The 25,636-nt window shown below is 42.6% G+C and overlaps 1 protein-coding gene across 1 annotated transcript in view; it reads left to right on the forward strand.

The window, feature by feature from the left end:
* Positions 1–418: 418 nt before the first annotated feature.
* Positions 419–25,636, forward strand: part of lancl2 (LanC lantibiotic synthetase component C-like 2 (bacterial)) — a 54,896-nt gene continuing 29,678 nt past the window's right edge. The window contains exons 1-4 of the mRNA XM_055928801.1: positions 419–1,098; positions 1,764–1,972; positions 22,707–22,824; positions 24,255–24,462. Coding sequence (XP_055784776.1) covers positions 1,805–1,972; positions 22,707–22,824; positions 24,255–24,462 — 494 coding nt within the window. The 5' untranslated portion in view covers positions 419–1,098; positions 1,764–1,804. The remainder of the gene's footprint in view (positions 1,099–1,763; positions 1,973–22,706; positions 22,825–24,254; positions 24,463–25,636) is intronic.

A 25,636-nucleotide genomic window follows, 5' to 3' on the forward strand; every position in this document is an offset into this window, starting at 1 on the left:
TCTTTACTTTTACTCAAGTATGACAATTGGGTACTTTTTCCACCACTGTTCCCAGATAATAGTTTGTCAAAGCATCCATCAGTGGAAATCACCTGGCCCACAAGAAAGTTGAGCATGCTCCTTTTTGTCTAATACATAAAACTAAACAAAGTAACTTATTTTGTCTCAGAAATGCAGAAGAGAATAGGATTGTATTGTTCAGCAGAATCACGTGTCAGTCAATGAAAACAACAGTAAACATGTCGTCCCACACGAATGATGCAGCGCCCCCTTTGGACCAATTGAGATATCGCTTGTGACTAACACGTCAGTTAATTGCTATAGCTCCCGCCCTGGGCAAATTAGTGTAATTTTGTAAATGCCGGATCTCTATGGTAAGACGCATTATTCAACCACGTTTCGTAAAAATCGGCCCAGTGCTGTCAGAGATATCGCCTGTGACTAACGTACAAACGGAGGAACAGAGACATATCCACAATCCCCTCCCCGATTTAATCGTGGGGGACAAGTAAAGCCATTAATTAAGGGGAAGGGAGAGCGAGGGAAGGGATGGAGGCACACAGGGGTGTTTATAGATTTGTTTGTGGTAGTATAATCTGTGTGCGTGCGGCAAATCAGTACACAGCAGAAACACCATCTGTTTCCTCAGAGGCTAGGACTCAAATTTGGTCCAGATCGGCGCGAGACAGCTGCTTATTGCAGGACTGGTGGGCTGTCTCCCGTAGCCTCCCGTAGCTCGTCAACCAGTAGAATTTCTGAATTTAAAATCCACTCTCACCGACTGCGAAAGCGGGAGCCCGAACATGATGACGAGAGAAGATGCGAACTAATATCGTTGAGAGTAAAGTATTTTACATGTTTTTATCTGTATCCAATAACTGCTTTAATTTCCGAGAATTGATAACGTTTTACAGGACTGAATTAGATGAGGAGAGCCAATCACAAAACTGCATTAATGTGTTAATGCTGAAATCATCCTGGATGCTTTGAAGGCTGCTACGACTGTGGTCCATCTATCCTCCTGCATCGATGAAGCGCTTGCAACGGCCGAAGACAAACGAAATTAATTGCATGGTCATTATTTGATATCAAAAATAGGTGAGCCTGCCGCGTTTTTATGTTCATTATAGGCTATTTGTGTTGAATTGTGGGTTTGATTTTGTCCATTGAGAATGTACTTTGCTGCAGTAACGGACAGTTATACAAAACCTAGTGACATTGTTATATTTAGGATAAAGTCATATGTAACCACACGTGTGATCACGTTGCATTTGTTAAAGTAGGCCTAGGCTATGTATTCAGGCTTTCATATCTACGTGTTTGTTTGTCATTAGCCAATATACATACGCCAGTTTTATAAATGCATTTTAGAAGTCTAGCAAATTATTTGATAGTAAATGAATATGTTTTATATAAAGTAAACCTATAAACTTACGCTGATTCAGATTAACTTAACTTTTTGATTCAGGAACGGCGTTTTATTGTTATTTGAGTTCTGAGAATAAATTCCTTATCATAAACGAACTATTCAAGGTGAATCGATAAGGGATAGCCACCATTAGTTTAGTAGCATCGATTTTCCACAGGTGTCTGGACTCCAAATGTAGCCTATTTCTTTTATATGAGAATACTTATCTCTTATATCTCACTACAGAGGCCAATATTAAACTAGACAGATTTATTCAGAGACACGGTCCACCAGCGAAATCTATTGGAAAATTTGATTTTCTCATTTTGAAACGCGCTTTACTGTCTACCAACAGGGAGTCCGTATACATTTTGGCCTTGACGAGCTGCCGTTAAAATGGGAGACAACATGTCCAAAAGATTGAAATTAGTGTCGGCTACGGAAGCGGAGATGGAGGAAAGATCTTTTATCAACCCATACCCCGACTGGGACCAAGGAGTCTTCACATCTTCCAATTCAGGAATGGACAGTGACTGCAACGAGCCTTTCGGCGAAAATGGAAAGGTAAGAGCCCTTGTGTTTAACATTTATTTGCCATAAGTAGCTACTGTATCTGGCTAACTTGTAACGTAGCTGTTATGATTCATTTGCGCATGCCACAAGCGCATCTTTGACATTCTGAAGAGCTCTAACTCAAAGTGCCCCATTGTGACTGCTATTAGTCAGTAAACACCATATGACTCAGTAATAACAGTCACTCAGACCATTCCTGCACAGAGCCCACAGTACTCTGACACATTATTAGCCCGAACGACGTTGAATTGCTTAGAATATTATGTAGGGCAGAAATGAGCGTTTCGATAAGGAAAGTTTCCTCTCAAGATCTCTACAAGCCAGAATGCTAAATAAAATATACTTGACAGGTTGTCTGTGTGGTTTGTCTTTTTTCAGGTATGAATGTGAGACAAAATATCCACAGAGTAGTGTTATCAACCAGACCTTCAGTATGCTGGTCTGTATGTCGTTTGCATTTCCTTTTTTTATTTTCAACACAGATGCAATTCCAATCCCAGGTGACAAACCCTTGCACAATATGGTCGAGTCTAACAGCAAACACTTACAGCTGATTGCGAGGAAACATGCTTAGGTCGACTACATTTGGCTATTGTTTACATATTTTGTGCATCACATGCAATTTGTCAACAGATTGAAAATACAAGCGGGCAGAACTTACTAGCGTAGCAAAAAGTTGGGTGAACAATCTCCACCTCCTACCACCAAAAGGACCAACAGTGTCCACAGTATTGTGTACGCTGTAGAGTAAGTGTACATATCATTTTATTTAACATTCTGCTTTGTAGCTAGAGACGTTTGCATCTTTTTTACAGTGACTTTGTTTAGACTGATTTTCATGGAGTAACCATGGTAACAGTGTGATGGTTTGCCAATGGACAAGTGTGCTGAATCTTGTAATTTATGAGCTGTGACCTGGGTGTCGCACTGTTCAGAGGCTCTGGTGCTGAAATTGGCGATTGGCTGTCATTGTTTTATCGTGCGCTAATGGTGCTATGGTCCATGCTTCTGAAACATTGTTTACTTGTGCACTGTGTTAATGGCACAACTTCCAGTTACCACAGGCTCCTTTTGGGATGTCTTCATTTTACCTTTAGCCGTTCCCAATATGACAGATGGCATCATGGTAGTGCCATTCCACTTCTCACACCAATGCAGCAAATCCCTGGTCCTGTGGAGGAAAGAGTGGTCTGGAGAAAAGGGCTTTTAGAGACGATCTAGACGATTAGCACGGCTGGTGTAGGAGGTCTATGGCCCTTATACAGTGATGGATTGAATTGTGACATATTGAACTGCAGCTCCCCCTAGGAAAAGTAATTGCATCTAACTGCTAATGAGGCCGTGTGGATCTGTTTTGGCAGTGGGGTACAATTATGACTCAAGAAACTGTTGTAACGGCCGGCTCCCGCCAGTATTGTGGCTAATCATTTAATGCCCTTTCAGCCTTTATACTCGTTAGTATCGTGGCAAGGAAACAAAACACACAGCTCCTTTTACTTTTTAGAAAACAGCCCTAATGTTGGAAACAAAGTTCATTATGTTTCATACAGAGTCACATTTATTTTTTTTCCCAGCTATAGCACACAGTATTTTACATACAGAAGGTTTTTATAGGACCAAAGAGATTGATCTGCTTCGTGTTTTCATTTTTGCCATGGAAAAAATATTGCGATACTGGTATCGTCACAGCCTTGAAATCTATGACATAATGGTCATAACACATCATGTAGTCATGTGACCTAGCCTTGGAGACAAATAATTCTGTCATGCAAGACTACAACTCGGTGGCCTTGTGGTTATGTGTCCGCCCTGAGATTGAAAGGTTGGAAGTTCGTTCCCCTGCCGAGTCATACCAAAGACTGTAAAATTGGGACCCAATGCGGCAATGCTTGGCACTCGGCGGTGTACTTGTACATCAAGCTGCCTCAAGCTACAGAAACAGGAGAGTGCCTGCTCCTATAAGTTGTGCCGGCTCGCACAAGCCAAGGCTACTCACTTACAAGACAAAAATAGAGGAGACTGTAGGCCATTTGGTCTCCATCTCTTTGCTATTTTCATTAATACCCAGTGGTTTCCCAAGCCATTCTGTGTTGTGTGTTGTGACCCCCCCCCCCCCCCCTAAAGCCTTTTAGAATTTCCCTCTTGCCCTCTCTGTCCAGCACAATGCTTCTTGCCACGGTCACCCAGTCATAAGCCTCCACAGCCTTAAACCTGCCTGTCTAATGACTTGGCCTTCAGGCTGCTGCTAGCTAGTCTGGAGCCCTGGACTGAATTGAGATCATTCACAAGTGTGACAGGAGATACCAGGGATAATGTCATGCTCAGCAGCTCATGCATTAGATTCATAGAGGTTGAGTCCTTACCTCTCAACCTTGATGCTGTTATGGGGATTGACAAATAGGTTTTGTACTTTGAGTGGATAGCCTGCCCTAATACACTTAGACCCGGCCTGACATCATATCTCTTTTCCTGCTCCTGAGAGGCTTGGGTACTGTAGTCTGGTCCTCAGGCCAACATTTTGTTGGGTTACATCAATCAAAAAGAGAGGGAAATATCAGGGGACACAGTAAAAGAGCCAGAGGGATCGTCAGTCACCTGTGCAGTTAAAATAAGTTATGTTCTTAACTTAATTCCTGAGTTGGTGTTGTGTGTTTACTCACTGTCAGCAACAGTACCTAGACCCCGGGGGAGAGAAAGGCAGAAGGCTCCATAAAATAACCCAATAAACCAGAATTACACTTCACCCCTCCTCTCTTTAGCTCTCTTAGGTGCTCTCTTTCTCTCACTCACTCACTCACTCGTCTGGCCCAGGGCTACCTCCAGAGTGGGTCGTGGTTTGGATGAGATTGAAGGGGCAACCAGGGAGCAATGAAAGTTCCCACACAGCCCTAGAGAAACTCATTTTTTATATTCTAATTGAGGTGTTCAGGTCAAGGAACATTTGGTGCCAACATGGCTTCTATGAAAAATGTATTTCTATACTGAACAAAACTATAAGCGCAACATGTAAAGTGTTGGTCCCATGTTTCATGAGCTGAAATAAAAGATCCCAGAAATGTTCCATATGCACAATGTTTATTTCTCTCAATTTTGTGCACACATTTGTTTACATCCCTGTTAGTGAGAATTTCTCCTTTGCCAAGATAATCCATCCACCTGACAGGTGGGCATATCAAGAAGCTGATTAAACAGCATGATCATTACACATGTGCACATTGTGCTGGGGACAATAAAAGGCCACTCTAAAATGTGCAGTTTTGTCACACGACACAATGCCACAGATGTCTCAAGTTTTGACAGTGTGCAGTTGGCATGCCGACTGCAGGAATGTCCTCCAGAGCTGTTGCCAGAGACTTTAATGTTAATTTCGCTACCATAATCCGCCTCCAATGTCGTTTTAGAGAATTTGGCAGTGCGTCCAACCGGCCTCACAATCCAGGACCTCCACATCCATCTTCTTCAACTGTGTGATGGTCTGAGACCAGCCACCTGGACAGCTGATGAAACTGTGGGTTTTCACAATTGAAGAATTTATGCACAAACTGTCAAACTATCTCAGGGAAGCTCATCTGCGTGCTCGTCGTCTTCACCAAGTTCTTGACCTGACTGCAGTTTGGTGTCTTAACCGACTTTAGTGGGCAAAACGTTCACCTTTTGAGGGCCACTGGAACGCTGCCGAATTATCCTCTACGGATGAATCCCAGTTTCAACTGTGCCGGGCAGATGGCAGACCGTATGTATGGCGTTGTATGGGCGAGCGGTTTGCTGATGTCAACGCTGTGAACAGAGTGACTCATGGTGGCGGATATGGTATGGGCAGGCATAAATCCATTTGAATGCACAGAGATAGCGTGACGAGATCAACAGCCTAATCAACTCTGTGCGATGAAGGTGGGTTGAGCTGCATGAGGCAAATGGTGGTCACACCAAATACTGACTGGTTTTCTGATCCACACCTCTACTTTTTTTTAAGGTATCTGTGACAAACATATGCATATCTGTATTCCCAGTCATGTGAAATCTATAGATTAGGGCCTAATGAATTTATGGACATTTCATAATATGAACTGTAACTCAGTAAAGTCTTTAATTGTTGCATGTTGAGTTTTTATATTTTAGTTCAGTATACATTATAAACTGAGTTTGATAAATTCAGGAAGAGTAGCTACTAGTTTTTAATGTTAGGCTTTGCATTGAGAAAAGCTGCAGCTAGGAAGCAAGTCTGAAAGGAGGAAAGCACAAAGGAGGTTGTGTGCTATAAAGTGGATGATCATCCAGCGGCCAAACGCGAAGATCTTTAGCCGTGATTTATGACCCAACACCCTCTTACTATCAATCTTTATTCTGGGCAACTTACCTGCCTCCTATAACTCTTTTGGAGAATTTGACAAAATAGGTTCTCCTCAGCTGTATTTTTCCCTTCCCTCCATAAAGTAAACTGATTGATCCTTCACCTCAAGTGTTTTCTGGGGATACAGTGCCTTCGGGAAAGTATTCAGACCCCTTGACTTTTTCCAAATGTTATTACGTTACAGCCTTATTCTAAAATTGATTAAATTGTTTTTTCCCCACCAAGCTACGCACAATACCCCATAATGACAAAGCAAAAATGTTTTTTTATAAATTAACAAATGTATAAAATAAAAATGGAAATATCACATTTACATAAGTATTCAGACCCTTTATTCTGTACTTTGTTGAAGGACCTTTGGCAGCGATTACAGCCTCAAGTCTTCTTGGGTATGATGCTACAAGCTTGGCACACCTGTATTTGGGAAGTTTCTCCCATTCTTCTCTGCAGATCCTCTCAAGCTCTGTCAGGTTCGATGGGGAGTGTCGCTGCACAGCTATTTTCAAGTCTCTCCAGGAATGTTTGATTGGGTTCAAGTCAGGGCTCTGGCTGGGCCATTCAAGGACATTCAGAGACTTGTCCCGAAGCTAGTCCTGCATTGTCTTGGCTGTGTGTTTAGATTCGTTGTCTTGTTTGAAGATTAACCTTCACCCCAGTCTGATGAGGTCCTGAGCGCTCTGGAGACGGTTTTCATCAAGGATTTCTCTGTACTTTGCTTCGTTCACCTTTCCTCGTTTCTGACTAGTCTCCCAGTCCCTGCCGCTGAAAAACATCCCCACAGCATGACGCTGCCACCACCATGTTTCACTGTAGGGATGTTGCCAGGTTTCCTCCGGACGTTGACGCTTGGCATTCAGACCAAAGATTTCAATCTTTGTTTCAACAGACCAGAGAATCTTGTTTAGGCAAACTCCAAGCGGACTGTCATGTGCCTTTTACTGAGTGGCTTCCGTCTGGCCACTCTACCATAAAATCCTGATTGGTGGAGTGCTGCAGAGATGGCTGTCCTTCTGGAAGGTTCTCCCATCTCCACAGAGGAACTCTGGAGCTCTGTCAGAGAGACCATTGGGTTCTTGCTTACCTCCCTGACCAAGGCCCTTCTCCCCTGATTGCTCTGTTTGGCTGGGCAGCCATCTCTAGGAAGAGTCTTGGTGGTTCCAAACTTCTTCCACTTAAGAATGATGGAGGCCACTGTGTTCTTGGGGACCTTCAATGCTGTAAACATTTTTTGGTACCCTTCCCCAGATCTGTGCCTCGACACAATCCTGTCTCGGAGCTCTACGAACAATTCTTTCGACGCCATGGCTTGGTTTTTGCTCTGACATGCACTGTCAACTGTGACACCTTATATAGACAGATGTGTGCCTTTCCAAATCATGTCCAATCAATTGAATTTACCACAGGTGGACTACAATCAAGTTGTTGAAACATCTCAAGGATGATCAATGGAAACAGAATGCACCTGAGCTCAATTTCGAGTCTCCTAGCAACGGGTCTGAATACAAGGTACCGTTGTTTTTCATTTTTAATACATTTGCAAAAATAACTAAACCTGTTTTTGCTTTGTCATGGGGTATTGAGTGTACATTTATGAGGATAACTTTTAATCAATTTTAGAATAAGGCTGTAGTGTAACAAATTGTGGGAAAAGGGAAGGTCTGAATACTTTCCCGAATGCGCTGTATAATCTGAATCTAGGCCGAATTGGTGTTAAAGCAGATAGTCATCCAAATGACGATATTACTTAGACAATCTTTTCTTACTGTAGGTAGACATTGACGTTCTGGAGGTGAACTATCCATTTTAACAACACATCAGCTCTCCAGCAGAATACACTGCAGCATGCAATACAGTAGCACTTCTCACAGCCCCCCCTCTCTCCCTCCTATTGTTATGTTAAACAGTGAATGTTTGTTTCTCTGTTGAGCACTCCCTCTCCATGCCTGGCTGCAGTGGGAATTGTGGACTCCAGCGCAATGTTCCTAGTGGTTAGTAGTCAGGCCCGCTGTGCTCCATAAGCCTATGCTTTCAGTAATATGAGCAGGTTCTTTAAATTGATCTCAATTGTTTGTTTTGCATTCTATAGGCCATGTACCCTCTTGTCCTACAGTGTATATTGTTGATGGGAAATTGGTCCCAAGAGAATGGCCATGTACAAGGCCTGCATTAGATCAGACAAATAGTACTCTTTGTGAATATGATTGGTTGTTGTCAAAATTAAATCCTCATAGATTTGTTTTTTGTTATCCCTGGATTAACCTTACATCAAGGTTGTGTGTCACTGTCCAAGATGCTTAAACACGGTAGCGCTGCCTTTAGCATTACAGCACACACTTAACCCAGGCTTAGTTTAGCCTTCGTTGTTACTCTGTCCATGGTTCTAGCAGAATTAGGATAGATTATGTAGTCTTAGGCTACACATACAGTCAGGTTACTATTGTCTTGGTTGTATGTGGTATTGACGCTGAATAGAATACAGTAGCTAAGGGTGCTGATAGTTCTTGGCTGTGTCTGTGGTCTGTCTGTCTGGCTGTGCGTTAGGCGTGGGCGGTATACCGGGTGGGGTATTTGGAAAAAGCCACGGGAGGGTTTTTCAATACCTTCAATATCGTCAACTATTTCTTTGACGTTTTTCTATAAATGTGAATATTTGTAGCTACTTTTAAGTTATTACCTGCAGTGAACTTAGGAGATAAAGCAGATTGCGTTCTTCATTTCACCTGTCACATTTATTTTAAATTATGCAGTTTCCATAGTTCCCCAGAACAGTTGAGCCAGTCACGTGTTTGTTTGTAAATAGCACAACGGGAGAAAGTGAGATGGTGAGCCCATAGTGTTCTATATCTATCGGTTAGTCTCTGTTGTGCGGTGCACATGAGGGGATGATGTTACTACTAAATGTTTGCCATCAGATTTCTTCTAATGGCTTTCTGACTGAAGTCAGGGCTCTGGATGAGTTGTCATCTTTTCCTTTTGTTTCCTACTAGCGTTTTGTCCCCCCTTCTCTGTACTTCTCTCCTCCATGTACACATTCTGCTCTTCCTTCAGAAAAGCATGCGTCAACTTAGTTGATTTGCCCAATTTCTCTCGTTCACTTTCGCTTGTATATGTCCACACTCACCGAAAATGACATTCGGTAGCTACTCGCTATGCTTGTTTAACTTTCTGAACTGGATTTGCCTGCCTTTGCAATTAGTTTCCCATCAAGATAGAACTGCCCAAGGGGGCGGAGTTGCAATCTACTGCAGAGAGAGCCTGCAGAGATCTGTCATGCTATCCAGGTCTGTGCCCAAACAGTTTGAGCTTCTACTTTTAAAAAGCCACCTTTCCAGAAATAAGTCTCTCACTGTTGCCGCTTGTTATAGACCCCCCCTCATCCCCCAGCTGTGCCCTGGACACCATATGTGAATTGATTGCCCCCCATCTATCTTCAGAGTTCATTCTGTTAGGTGACCTAAACTGGGATATGCTTAACACCCCGGCCATCCTACAATCTAAACTAGATGCCCTCAATCTCACACAAATTATCAAGGAATCTACCAGCTACAACCCTAAATGGTTGTTCTTTAAAAAATGTACAAAAAAATGTAGAACTAAGAACAGATATAGCCCTTGGTTCACTCCAGATTTGACTGCCCTTGACCAGCATAGCCCCCGCGATATGAAACTTTTCAGGGAAGTCAGGAACTAATATACACAGTCAGTTAGGAAAGCAAAGGCTAGCTTTTTCAAACAAATTTGCATCCTGTAGCACTAATTCAAAAAAGTTTTGGGACACTGTAAAGTTCATGGTGAATAAGATTACCTCCTCTTCCAGCAGCCCACTGCACTGAGGTTAGGAAACACTGTCACCACCGATACATCTACGATAATTGAGAATTTCAATAAGCATTTCTTCTACGGCTGGCCATGTTTTCCACTTGGCTACCCCTACCGCGGCCAACAGCTCTGCACCCCCGCAGCTACTTGCCCAAGCCCCCCCCGCTTCTCCTTCACCCAAATCCAGATAGCTGCTTTTCTGAAAGAGCTGCAAAATCTGGACCCCTACAAATCAGCTGGGTTAGACAATCTGCACCCTCTCTTTCTAAAATGATCTGCCAGAATTGTTGCAACCCCTATTACTATCTTGTTCAACCTCTCTTTCGTATCGTCTGAGATCCCTAAATATTGAAAAGCTGCCGTGGTCATCCCCCTCTTCAAAGGGGGAGACACTCTAGACCCAAACTGTTACAGACCTATATCCATCATACACTGCCTTTCTAAAGTCTTCGAAACCAAGTTAAACAAACAGATCACCGACCATTTTCAATCCCACCGTACCTTCTCCACTATGCAATCTGGTTTCCGAGCTGGTCAGGGGTGCACCTCAGCCACGCTCAAGGTCCTAAACAATATCATAACCACCATTGATAAAAGACAGTACTGTGCAGCAGTCTTCATCAACCTGGCCAAGGCTTTCGACGCTGTCAATCACCGTATTCTTATCGGGAGACTCAAAGCCTTGGTTTCTCAAATGACTGCCTCGCCTGGTTCACCAACTACTTCTCTGATAGAGTTCAGTGTGTCAAATTGGAGGGCCTGTTGTCCGGACCTCTGTAAGTCTCTATGGGGTTGCCACAGGGTTCAATTCTCCGTCTGACTCTTTTCTCTGCATATATCAATGATGTCGCTCTTGCTGCTGGTGATTCTCTGATCCACCTCTACGCAGACGACACCATTCTGTATACATATGGCTCTTCTTTAGACACTGTGTTAACTAACCTCCAAACGAGCTTCAATGCCATACAACACTCCTTCCGTGGCCTCCAACTGCTCTTAAATGCTAGTAAAACTAAATGCATGCTCTTCAACCGATCGCTGCCTGCACCCGCCCGCCCGACTAGCATCACTACTCTGGATGGTTCTGACTTAGAATATGTGGACAACTACAAATACCTACAGTTGAAGTCGGAAGTTTACATACACCTTAGCCAGATACATTTAAACTCAGTTTTTCCCAAATTCTGACATTTAATCCTAGTAAATATTCCTTGATTTAGATCAGTTAGGATCACTATTTTATTTTAAGAATGTGAAATGTCAGAATAATAGTAGAGTGATTTATTTCAGCTTGTATTTTTCTCATCATACTCCCAGTGGGTCAGAAGTTTACATACACTCAATTAGTATTTGGTAGCATTGCCTTTTAAATTGGTCAAATGTTTTGGGTAGCCTTCCACAAGCTTCCCACAATAAGTTGGGTGAATTTTGGCCCATTCCTCCTGACAGAGCTGGTGTAACTGAGTCAGGTTTGTTGGCCTCCTTGCTCGCACACGCTTTTTCAGTTCTGCCCACAAATTTTCTATAGGATTGAGGTCAGGGCTTTGTGATGGCCACTCTAATACCTTGACTTTGTTGTCCTTAAGCCATTTTGCCACAACTTTGGAAGTATGCTTGGGGTCATTGTCCATTTGGAAGACCCATTTGCGACCAAGCTTAACTTCCTGACTGATGTCTTGAGATGTTGCTTCAATATATCCACATAATTTTCCTCCCTCCATGATGCCATCTATTTTGTGAAGTGCACCAGTCCCTCCTGCAGCAAAGCACCCCCACAACATGGTGCTGCCACCCCCCGTGCTTCACGGTTGGGATGGTGTTCTTCGGCTTGCAAGCCACCCCCTTTTTCCTCCAAACATAACGATTGTCATCATGGCCAAACAGTTCTATTTTTGTTTCATCAGACCAGACGACATTCTCCAAAAAGTACACTCTTTGTCCCCATGTGCAGTTGCAAACCGTATTCTGCCTTTTTTATGGTGGTTTTGGAGCAGTGGCTTCTTCCTTGCTGAGCAGCCTTTCATTTTATGTCAATATAGGACTCGTTTTACTGTGGATATAGATACTTTTGTACCGTTTTCCTCCAGCATCTTCACAATGTCCTTTGCTGTTGTTCTGTGATTGATTTGCACTTTTCGCACCAAAGAATGTTCATCTCTAGGAGACAGAACGCGTCTCCTTCCTGAGTGGTATGACGGCTGCGTGGTCCCATGGTGTTTATACTTGCGTACTATTGTTTTTACAGATGAACGTGGTACCTTCAGGCGTTTGTAAATTGCTCCCACGGATGAGCCAGACTTGCGGAGGTCTACAATGTTTTTTTCTGACGTCTTGGCTGATTTTCTTTTGATTTTCCCATTATGTCAAGCAAAGAGGAACTTAATTTGAAGGTAAGCCTTGAAATACATCCACAGGTCCACCTCCAATTGACTCAAATTATGTCAATTAGCCTATCAGAAGCTTCTAAAGACATTACATAATTTTCTGGAATTTTCCAAGCCATTTAAAGGCACAGTCAACTTAGTGTATGTACATTTCTAACCCACTGGTATTGTGAAATAATCTGTCTGTAAACACATTTTTTGCATTTAGCTAACAGAGTCTGTGATATCACTATTAGTTTGTGCTAATCTTGTTAGCATTCTGGTAATAGAGGCCCAATGAGCTGTTCTTGCGTTTATGGCGCCACCTTGTGTGCTTTGATTGTCATACCGTAAATCCTGATATGAGAGAAGGACGGTATGAAAATCTGGATAACGCCCAAGCCTACTGTGTGTGTCTGTCTATTTCTGGCTCAGTCCTCCTGGCTCCTGGGGCTTCTTCAAGGCCTCACCCTCATCCATCTGGCTTTCCCCTATATCCTCTCTGAGATGGAACCATCTTTCACACAGACATGTCTACTTCTAGAACCAACCCTTTTCCTGCTTCCCCATCTTCTCAAGCTCTGTTGATATCACAGTTTGACCTAGTCGTTGGTGTTATGTCAGCAGCGGCCTCCAGCCATTTTGATTGGGGTAGTATTGACGCTTGCTTGATGTTTTGTTTTCTCTGCCTCAAGCTTCAGTTCATACAGGATTCCCTTCATTCAGATGTTTAGACCTGGATATCGCTCTTATATTTATCTATTCATCAGTATTGGGGTTTGGTGCCTCGGGCTCTAAGCTTCTGCCTGTCTTTCACCTCAATATTGACGCTTTAGGGTTATTTTTATACTGTAAATCCATTAAAATAAAGTTGTCAACTCATTATTTGACAGTAACATAATAAGCTTGTTTAAGAGAAAAGCTATTTATTACAGTGTCTTGCACAAAGCCAAGCATGTCAAAGTGACGGCCTATTTGAAGCGTTCGTTAGCATAATACTGATGTTGTTCATGGGCTTGAGTCAAATCTAGCAGACACGCTCTAAATAAACACAAGATAAAGAGTAAATCTTGACTGATCCTGATTCATCAGAGTAAACACATTTTATAGGGGCTTAGGCTAGGCTATACGCTAAGGCCAAATTAAATCAATGAAGGCTGAATATGGAGGGAAAGGCAGGATGGCCTACATTGGGTGAAGACTCCTGTGAAATAGCTTACCTCTAGCAAAATAAACTACAATTTAAATTTCACAACAGGATCAGCCTGTAATGTTGCATGATCGGTGGTTAGGCTATTAGCTGGACAAAAGTAGGCTACATGAAAAGTACAATACTGTTAATTACAGTCGTGCTGGTCAATGTTAAATTAATCTCCCTACATATCTACAGTGCCTTCAGAAGCATTCATATCCGTTTACTTATTCCACATTTTGTTTTTTTACAGGCTAAATTCAAGATGGGTTAAATAGATTTTTTCCCTCACAAATCTACACACAATACCCCATAATGACAAAGTGAAAACATGTTTTTAGAAATTTTTGCAAATGTATTAAATACAGAACATGTATTTTCCAGAGCAACTTACAGTTAGTGCATTCATCTTTATAATAGGTTGTTGAGATTCAAGAACTTGAGGATGAGTTGACAAGTTAAATCAGGTGTGCTAGCTCTGGAATAGATGGATTACATGGAACGGGGACCGGAACAAATCTAAACCAAACAAGCCAGCTGCATACCAGCCTGCATCCCACTGCTGGCTTTCCTCTGAAGCAAAGTATGGGTTGGTCCCTGGATAAGAGACCAGATGCTACTGGAAGTGATGTTGGAGGGCCAGTAGGAAGCGCTCTTTCCTCTGGTCTAAAAAAAATATCCCAATGCCCCAGGGCAGTGGTTGCGGATATTGTCAAATCAAATCAAAGTTTATTTGTCACGTGCGCCGAATACAACAGGTGTAGACCTTACAGTGAAATGCTTACTTACCAATAGTGCAAAAAAGGTGTTAGGTGAACAATAGGTAATTTAAAGAAATTAAACAGGCTATATACAGTAGCGAGGCTATAAACGTAGTGAGGCTACATACATACACCGGTTAGTCAGGCTGATTTGAGGTAGTATGTACATGAATGTATAGTTAAAGTGACTATGCATATATGATAAACAGAGTAGCAGCAGTGTAAGAGGGGTTGGGGGTAGAGGTCGACCGACTATGATTTTTCAACACCGATACCGATTATTGGAGGACCAAAAAAAGCCGATGCCTATTAATTGGCCGAATTTTTTATTTTATTTATTTTTTAAATACAAATGAAATGTATTTTTTTATTTATATATATTTCTAATAATGACAATTACAACAATACTGAATGAACACTTATTTTAACTTACTATAATACATCAATAAAATCTATTTAGTCTCAAATAAATAATGAAACGTTGTATTTAGTCTCAAATAAATAATGCAAAAACAAAGTGTTGGAGAAGAAAGTAAAAGTGCAATATGTGCCATGTTAAAAAGTTAACGTTTAAGTTCCTTACTCAGAACATATGAAAGCTGGTGGTTCCTTTTAACATGAGTCTTTAATATTCCCAGGTAATAAGTTTTAGATTGTAGTTATTATAAGACTATTTCTTTCTATACCATTTGTATTTCATATACCTTTGACTATTGGATGTTCTAATAGGTACTTTAGTATTGTCAGCCTAATCTCGGGAGTTGATAGGCTTGAAGTCATAAACGGTGCAATGCTTGAAGCACAGCAAAGAGCTGCTGGCAAATGCAGGAAAGTGCTGTTTGAATGAATGCTTACGAGCCTGTTGCTGCCTACCACCGCTCAGTCAGACTGCTTTATCAAATCATAGACTTAATTTTAATATAATAACACACAGAAATACGAGCCTTAGTTTCCGGATTTGACCATATTATTGACCTATCATTTCGAAAACAAATGCACAACACAATGCAAATAGTCCGGGTAGCCATTTGATTACCTGTTCATGAGTCTTATGGCTTGGGGGTAAAAACTGTTGAGAAGCCTTTTTGTCCTAGACTTGGCACTCCGGTACCGCTTGCCATGCGGTAGTAGAGAGAACAGTCTGTGACTGGGGTGGCTGGGGTCTTTGAACATTTTTAGGGCCTTCCTCTGACACTGCCTGGTTTAGAGGTCCTGGATGGCAGACAGCTTAGCCCCGGTGATGTACTGAGCCGTACGCACTAACCTCTGTAGTGCCTTGCGGTCAGAGGCCGAGCAATTGCCGTACCAGGCAGTGACGCAACAAGTCAGGATGCTCTCGATGTTGCAGCTGTAGAACCTTTTGAGGATCTCAGGACCCATGCCAAATCTTTTTCGTTTCCTGAGGGGGAATAGACTTTGCCGTGCACTCTTCACAACTGTCTTGGTGTGTTTGGACCATTATAGTTTGTTGTTGATGTGGACACCGAGGAACTTGAAGCTCTCAACCTGCTCCACTACAGCCGCGTTGATGAGAATGGGGGCGTGCTCGGTCCTCCTTTTCCTGTAGTCCACAATCATCTCCTTAGTCTTGGTTACGTTGAGGGATAGGTTGTTATTGTGGCACCACACGGCCAGGTCTCTGACCTCCTCCCTATAGGCTGTCTCGTCGTTGTCGGTGATCAGGCCTACCACTGTTGTGTCGTCTGCAAACTTAATGGTGGTGTTGGAGTCGTGCCTGGCCATGCAGTCGTGGGTCAACAGGGAGTACAGGAGGGGACTGAGCACGCACCCCTGGGGAGCTCCAGTGTTGAGGATCAGCGTGGCAGATGTGTTGCTACCTACCTTCACCACCTGGTGGGCGGCCCGTCAGGAATTCCAGGATCCAGTTGCAGAGGGAGGTGTTTAGTCCCAGGATCCTTAGCTTAGTGATGAGCTTTGAGGGTACTATGGTGTTGAACGCTGAGCTGTAGTCAATGAATAGCATTCTCACATAAGTGTTCCTTTTGTCCAGGTGGGAAAGGGCAGTGTGAAGTGCAATAGAGATTGCATCATCTGTGGGTCTAGGGTTTCTGGGATAATGGTGTTGATGTGAGCCATTACCAACCTTTCAAAGCACTTCATGGCTACGGACGTGAGTGCTACGTTTCTGTAGTCATTTAGGCAGTTTGCCTTTGTGTTCTTGGGCACAGGGACTATGGTAGTCTGCTTGAAACATGGTGGTATTACAGACTCAATTAGGGACGTGTTGAAAATGTCAGTGAAGACACCTGCCAGTTGGTCAGCACATGCCCGGAGCACACGTCCTGGTAATCCATCTGGCCCCGCAGTCTTGTGTATGTTGACCTGTTTTTAAAGGTCTTACTCACGTCGGCTACGGGAGAGCTTGATCACACAGTCATCCGGAACAGCTGACGCTCTCATGCATGCCTCAATGTTGCTTGTCTCGAAGTGAGCATAGATGTGATTTAGCTCGTCTGGTAGGCTCGTGTCACTGGGCAGCTCGCGGCTGTGCTTCCCTTTTGTAGTCTGTAATAGTTTGCAAGCCCTGCCACATAAGACGAGCGTCGGAGCCAGTGTAGTATGATTCAATCTTATGAGATTCCCTAAAAACATGCCACTTCAATGCAGCTATGACCTTTTCGTAGCGGGTTAGGAGATATTACGCAGCATGTCAGAAGAATTTGGTTAAGTTTAGGAAAAGGGTTAGGATAAGCATAGATACTCTCCTAACCTGCTACAAGAAGTCACTTGCATAGAAGTAGTGTTTTTTTTTAGGGATTCCCATCCGTGGACATTGAAATCAAGGCCGGTCCGGTAGCCATCAACAAGTTAAAAAGGTGCATCTGGGGGGATTTCTTTCTAAATGCTCACTCTGACAATTTATTCAGGACTTTGAGAGTCACAACTTCTATGTGCTTAATGTAAAGCAGCTGTTGATATTCACCCCCTCCACTCTTTAAAGGGAGAATCCATATGTTTTGCATAAATGCAAATATCCACGTCTATGAATTAATAGCCAGGGCCCAGTTTCTCAATAGCGATGGAACTTTTTACAAGTGTTTTAACGACGCATGCATTTTACAAAACAACACGTAGGGAGAACTTTCAATAAGTGTGTCGCTAGAGCATGTGTCGATACTGATAAGATCGAAAGGCAGCGCTACTCTCGGATCAGCATTTTCCATTTAAAATCTTACCTTAATGTTAGAGCCTGATAACGGATCAGCTCCTAGAGGGAAATTAACACCTATGGTTGTAAATATTGAGGCAGCTTGTTATAATGCTTAGGCTATGCACTAAATCAATTACTTGGCACATCATTGCACACATCATTAGGCCTACACATCATGAAATTGAGACAAATTTCGGGTAGCAGCCTAGCTAAATAGTACTCAATTGAACATGAAATTGATTCCAATATGATTGAAATACAATACCAGTCAAAAGTTCTGACACCTACTCATTCAAGGGCTTTCTTTATTTTTACTATTTTCTACATTGTAGAATATTAGTGAAGACATCAAAACTATGAAATTCCACATATGGAATCATGTAGTAACTAAGTGTTAAATAAATGTAAATATATTTTTATATTATACATTCTTCAAAGTAGCCACCCTTTTCCTTGATGACAGCTTTGCACACTTGACATTCTCTCAACCAGCTTCATGAGGAATGCTTTCCATCAGTCTTGAAGGAGTTCCCACATATGCTGAGCACTTGTTGGCTGCTTTTCCTTCACTCTGCGGTCCAACTCATGCGATCCAATTTATCCCAAACGATCTCAATTGGGTTGAGGTCGGGTGATTGTGGAGGCCATGTCATCTGATGCAGCACTCCATCACTTTCCTTCTTGGTCAAATAGCCTTTACACAGCCTGGAAGTGTGTTTGGGGTCATTGTCCTGTTGAAAAAGAAATGATATTTCCACAAACCATATGGGAAGGTGTATCGCTGCAGAATGCTGTGGTAGCCATGTTGGTTAAGTGTGCCTTGAATTCTAAATGAATCAGACAGTGTCACCAGTAAATCCCCCCCCCCCCCCCCCACACACCATCAAACCTCCTCTATGCTTCATGGTGGGAACCACACGTCAACCACGTCAGCGTGGTTGGAACCAAATATCTCAAATTTGGACTCATCAGACCAAAGGACAGACTTCCACCGGTCTAAAGTCCATTGCTTGTGTTTCTTAGACCAAGCAAGTCTTTTCTTATTATTGGTGTCTTTTATTAGTGCTTTCTTTGCTTCAATTCGACCATGAAGGCCTGACCCACACAGTCTCCTCTGAACAGTTGATGTTGAGATGTGTCTGTTACTTGAGCTCTGTGAAGCATTTATTTGGGCTGCAATTTCTGAGGCTGGTAACTGTAATGAACTTAGCCAGTTTTATCATAGCGCTTGATGGTTTTTGTGACTGCACTTGAAGAAACTTTTAAAGTTCTTCAAATTTTCCGGATTGACTGACCTTCATGTCTTAAAGTAATGATGGACTGTAATTTCTCCTTGCTTATTTGATCAGTTCTTGCCATAATATGGACTTGGTCTTTTACCAAATAGAGCTATCATCTGTTTGCCACCTCTACCTTGTCACAACACAACTGATTGGCTCAAAAGCATTAAGAAGGAAAGAAATTCCACAAATTAACTTTTAACAAGGCACACCTGTTAATTGACATGCATTCCAGGTGACTGGAAGCTGGGTGAGAGAATGCCAAGATTGTGCAAAGCTGTCATCAAGGCAAAGGGTGTCTACTTTGAAGAACCTCAAATTTACATTATATTTTTTATTATTATTATAATGTTTTTGCTTATTACATGATTCCATGTGTTATTTCATAGTTTTGATGTCTTCACTATTATTCTACAATGTAGAAAATAGTAAAAATGTTTTAAACTGCGTAGGTGTGTCCTCACTTTTGACTGGTACTGTATATAGGCCAATGTAGACTACTCTATTTTTCTTTCAATCTCCGTTAACCCAGAACAAAAATCTTCCGTAATTTGGTCAGAAATTTGCGTACCACTTTGTCTACGTAGTCTGTCAACGAGAGATTTGCACTGTTGTAGCCTCTAATGGCATTTGCATTGTGACAGTCCAAGAAAGTCTGTATTGACTTAGCTGTTGATGCTGAGCTGTTCTTTTACCGTCTCAAACCAGTGGAGCAGTGAAATTGAAAATGCATTCTGGATATGCATCACAAGAGAATTGCTGAGGTGGCCTATTTATTTATTTTTTCAATCATATCGTTCAAAGACACAGACGACCCGCTAAGGCAGATTGTAGCTCTGGGGTGCTGGATGGAGGCCATCCGAGTTACCCAAGCTGTCACTCTGTTATTTTGGCCTGGGAAAGGGAGCTGGTTTGTGTCAGTCTTTTGGTGTTTGTGTGTTGTTTTGTGAATTGAAGGTGTGTTCCTTACTTCCAACCAATGGATTGTGTGACTGAGCATATACGGTTGAAGTCGGAAGTTTACATACACCTTAGCCAAATACATTTCAACTCAGTTTTTCACAATTCCTGACATTTAATCTGAGTAAAAATGTCCTGTTTTAGGTCAGTTAGGATCACCACTTTGTTTTAAGAATGTGAAATGTTAGAATGATTGTAGAGATTTATTCATCTTTTATTTCTTTCATCACATTCCCAGTGGGTCAGAAGTTTACATACACTCAATTAGTATTTGTTAGCATTGCCTTTTAAATTGTTTAACTTGGGGCAAACGTTTCCGGTAGCCTTCCACAAGCTTCCCACAATAAGTTGGGTGAATTTTGGCCCATTCCTCCTGACAGAGCTGGTGTAACTGAGTCAGGTTTGTTGGCCTCCTTGCTCGCACACGCTTTTTCAGTTCTGCCCACAAATTTTCTATAGGATTGAGGTCAGGGCTTTGTGATGGCCACTCCAATACCTTGACTTTGTTGTCCTTAAGCCATTTTAACACAACTTTGGAAGTATGCTTGGGGTCGTTGTCCATTTGGAAGACCCATTTGCGACCAAGCTTTAACTTCCTGAATGATGTCTTGAGATGTTGCTTCAATATATCCGCATAATTTTCCTCCCTCCATGATGCCATCTATTTTGTGAAGTGCACCAGTCCCTCCTGCAGCAAAGCACCCCCACAACATGATGCTGCCACCCCCCGTGCTTCACGGTTGGGATGGTGTTCTTCGGCTTACAAGCCTCCCCCTTTTTCTTCCAAACATAACGATGGTCATCATGGCCAAACAGTTCTATTTTTGTTTCATCAGACCAGAGGACATTACTCCAAAAAGTACACTCTTTGTCTCCATGTGCAGTTGTAAACCGTATTCTGGCTTTTTTATGGCGGTTTTGGAGCAGTGGCTTCTTCCTTGCTGAGCGGCCTTTCAGGTTATGTCGATATAGGACTTATTTTACTGTGGATATAGAAACTTTTGTACCCGTTTCTTCCAGCATCTTCACAAGGTCCTATGCTGCTGTTCTGGGATTGATTTGCAGTTTTTGCACCAAAGTACGTTCATTTCTATGAGACAGAACGCGTCTCCTTCCTGAGCGGTATGACGGCTGCGTGGTCCCATGGTGTTTATATTTGCGTACTGTTTGTACAGATGAACGTGGTACCTTCAGGCATTTGTAAATTGCTCCCAAGGATGAACCAGACTTGTGGAGGTCTACAATGTTTTTCTGAGGTCTTGGCTGATTTCTTTTGATTTTCCCATGATGTCAGGCAAAGAGGAACTGAGTTTGAATGTAGGCCTTGAAATACATCCACAGGTACACCTCTAATTGACTCTAATGATGTCAATTAGCCTATCAGAAGCTTCTAAAGCCATGACAACTTTTTCTGGAATTTCCCAAGCTGTTTAAAGGCACAGTCAACTTAGTGTGTAAACTTCTGACCCACTGGAATTGTGATATAGTGAAATAATCTGTCTGTAAACAATTGTTGGAAAAATTGCTTGCCATGCACAAAGTAGATGTCCTAACCGACTTGCCAAAACTATAGTTTGTTAACAAGAAATTAGTGGTTAGTGGAGTGGTTGAAACACTTAGGTTGGTGTCACTAAAACTAGTTTGTGAACTTCCGACTTCAAGTGTGTGTGTGTGTGTGTGTGTGTAAGTGAGCAGCTGCCTGTGTGCCGAGTCTGTGCACGTCTCCCACCCTAAAGCCCCTGTTCAATAGAGCAGAACAGCGCTGTACGGTGTAAGCCTAGGTGTGTACGTGTGTGCTTTGGTGCGCGCACATTCTGGCTCAGAGCAGAGGTGTGCGTCTCATCAGCATTCCCCACACACACAGTCCTGCCACAGAAGATCGTAATCACCATGGGATCTCACTGCTTTGGCTCTTTGGCTTTGACAAAGCGGAACTGTCTGAACCCAGTCTTCTCATAGGGCTTATGGCCTATGCTCCTCAAACTCAACTCTGGACCTCAGTGAACTCAACTCTGGACCTCAGTGTCTTTTCATTGTTCCCCTCTAATCAGGGACTGATTTTAGACCTAGGACACCAGGTGGGTGCAATTTAATTAGCAGTTGGAACAGAAAAACAGCAGGCTCCAGACCTCATAGGGTAAGAGTTGAATGCCTCTATCTCTCTGCTATTTGCAGGTGTTACATAATATCACGCAGGCCTACACCCTCCACTCTGTACCGGTACCACCTGTATATAGCCTCCACAGTGGCTCTGTACCGGTACCCCCTGTATTTTGCCTCCACATTGACTCTGTACCGGTACCCCCTGTCTATAGCCTCAGTATTGTTATTTATTGTGTTACTTAACTTTGGTTTATTTAGTAAATATTTTCTTAACTATTTCTTGAACTGCATTGTTGGTTAAGGGCTTGTAAGTCAGCAACTTGCCCACCTGAGTGCTCTGTATTGGGGATCACTTGTGGAAAGCTCTAAGTGCAAAGATGCATGTCTCTTGACAATTCCATGGCTCTCGACTTCCTTTCAAGACTATAACACTGGCTCTGGCTCGCAAGCTCTTTTCAAAACTCCAGTTTGACTTTAAACCCCCTTCCCACACCCTAGGCTAACCCTAGCCCTTGATGTGATTTTAACGTAGGCCTACCTGGATTTAGTTGAGTCATTTTAGGTCTGGTCTCCTCCGAGCGGTTTGTGTTTTAAAAGGGCTGTCCGTACCATTTGTGTACCATTGTCTCCCTTGTACACGGTTTCATGGACTGGAACTGGAAGACACAAGGAAGATATGGTGTGGTCATGTGTTCTCGTACCCTCCTCCTCTATCCCGCCACAGATCAGCGAGGCGTTCCAGAAGAAGGTGCAGAACAAGATCAAGGACCTGCTGCAGCAGATGGAGGAGGGCCTGAAGACGGCCGACCCCCACGACTTCTCCACCTATACGGGCTGGACAGGTCAGTGACCCAGACCACAGGTCAGTGTTGCGTAGACTGATCTTCAGTTATGATTTAGAGACCTCGATGGGATTGAAGGTGAGAGACGGTTAATCATGTCTCAAGGGTAGAAAAACTAACCTCTGACTCCTACTCAGTCATCTCTGACTCCTTGTCAGACTCCAGTCACCCAAGTCATAGACAGTTCTGTCTGAAATCGCACGGCAAGCGGTACCGGAGCGCCAAGTCTAGATCCAAAAGGCTCCTTAACAGCTTCTATCCAGAAGCCATAAGACTGCTGAACAATTAATCAAATGGCAACCGGACTATTTACATTGACCCACCCCCACCCCCCGTTTGATTTTTACACTGCTGTTACTCGCTGTTTATTATCTATGCATAGTTACTTTACCCCTACCTACATGTACAAATTACCTCGACTAACCTGTAACCAATGCACATTGAGTCGGGACTAGTGCTCCCTATATATAGTCTCGGTATTGTTACTTTTTATTACATCATTTTTTTAAACTTTAGTTTAGTTTATTTAGTAAATATTTTCCTAACTATTTGTTGAACTGCATTGTTGGTTAAGGGCTTGTAAGTAAGCATTTCACGGTAAGGTCTACACCTGTATTCTGCGCATGTGACAAATACAATTTGATTTAGGGCTATAACCCACTGTTTGATCTAAGGGTGAAGTATGTTGACATGGAGGCTTGAATGTCGAAATGTTCATAAACACAGGACTCCCAGTGCACTGCTATTATTGCTAAATATTGGAAGCAGGCATTTGTGGACCATAGCCTCTGGGTGCATGACCTGGTTGACCATGGATGATGTCAGTCCTGGGCCGTTCCACTTAACATGAACAGTCCATCTTGAGGGTTACGGTAATGACATTGTTACGGTAATGACATGTGGTAATGTACGGTTACGGTAATGACACAAGACAGATGTAGCAATGGTTTGTGACAGCTGGTGTGTATGCGTTGTTGTGACCATTTTACCTAAGCCTTAGGTCTAGGGGAAGTGATACTGGCTGGGTACTCGTCCATAGTGCTATCCCTGTGAATTTTTGTTTTGTATCTAGCCTAAGATGTATTTATTGCTCCAGTGAGTGAGATATTTTGATTAAGTGGACTGTCAGAATGCCTCTTTAGACCTACATATTTCATGGCTAACGGAACACAATTTGACGAGCGAAAGTGAACTGTAGTTGAAAGTTAAATTCTCAGCACAGAAATACCCCCATGCCTTCCCTTACCCTGTTTAGCACTCCTGCTACTAAAACGTGTCCTATTATGATCTTGTTTGGAATTTGTCCACAACTATGTTCAGATAGCTACTGCATCAACCTCTAAACCGATTAGAGAAAATTAGCACCGATTTATGAAATCGGTTTAGAAAATATGCCAGTTATGAATGAGATTCATTTTCCCCGTCTATAGGTATCGCCCTTCTCTACCTGCAGTTGCACCGGGTGACCTGCGAGGCCTCCCACCTCCAGAGGGCGCTGGACTATGTGAAGAGGACCCTGAGGATCCTGAACGGTCGCAAGGTCACCTTCCTGTGTGGGGATGCAGGGCCACTGGCCGTGGCTGCTGTGGTGCACCACCGCCTCAAAAACCAGACAGAGAGTCAGGAGTGCCTCACCAAGTAGGGAACTTTTAAAAACTCTGACTGCAGTAGAAATATTGTTGTTCTTTTTAAAGCTCCTTTCTTTAATACCTGATTTGTTGTTGGCTTTAACACCAGAACCTTCTGGCCTTTCAGCCTATAAGTACCCGCTAGAGAACGTTGCCGGGCGCACCTTTAGCATATGCATCAGATGCATATCAACCCGCAAGGTGATCAAACATAAGCACCACCACTTGATAAATAGTGCATCAACTACTATAAAGGATTAATTGCGTGAAGAAATATACATTTCCTTGCATCTGTCAATTACAAGATGTGCCCATTTCTTCATGTACAATTTGACAACTGATAAGCCTAATATTGGCACTCAGGAGATTATTGTCAATTTAATCTTGTCAAAAGGCTAACTCCTATTATGTGTGAAATTAGTTTAGGTGTAGTTTCGATGGGCCGGCTTTGCAGGCCGACGGTAAATGTCATTAGTAATGGCGTTATAGTAAATAAAACAGCCCCATAACAGCTTCTTTTTACAAAATAAAACGTCAAAGATACGATGGTATCAACCTGCAAGGCGCATGGTCAAATGATTTGCTGCTGATAAATAGGCATAACACTAACTCATCATTCCACTATTGTCTTTCTAAATTTAAATCAACCTCTTCACCCTCCTTATCCTTCAGTTAGGCCTGATTTTAACTTCAATTGTGGAGTAAGGTGCACAATTATCTCTCATTCATTCAGTGAGGAGAGAGAGAGAGAGAGGCATTAGCACCTGACTGGGTACCAACGTCCTACAGCACATTGTCTTAGCGGGTTAGGTTGGGAGTAGGTGTGAATAAAACAGGTAAAAAGGCTCTCAATACTTTTTTGTTTGTGATTTCAAAATTCTGACAAACGAGCAGTGTAAAATACAAACATTTAGGAAAAGTCAGGGAAGGAGCAGGACATGGCTTATATTTTTTGACATAGGTCAACGGTCACGGACTTTTGACTATGGCGGTTCTAGTGTTAACTTGCTGACCTCATTCTCCCTACATTTACATTTACATTTTAGTCATTTAGCAGACGCTCTTATCCAGAGCGACTTACAGTAGAGTGCATACATTTTATTACATTTTTACATACTGAGACAAGGATATCCCTACCGGCCTAACCCGGACGACGCTATGCCAATTGTGCGTCGCCCCACGGA

This window comes from Salvelinus fontinalis, chromosome 7 (assembly GCF_029448725.1).
Source record: "Salvelinus fontinalis isolate EN_2023a chromosome 7, ASM2944872v1, whole genome shotgun sequence".
NCBI lineage: Eukaryota > Metazoa > Chordata > Actinopteri > Salmoniformes > Salmonidae > Salvelinus > Salvelinus fontinalis.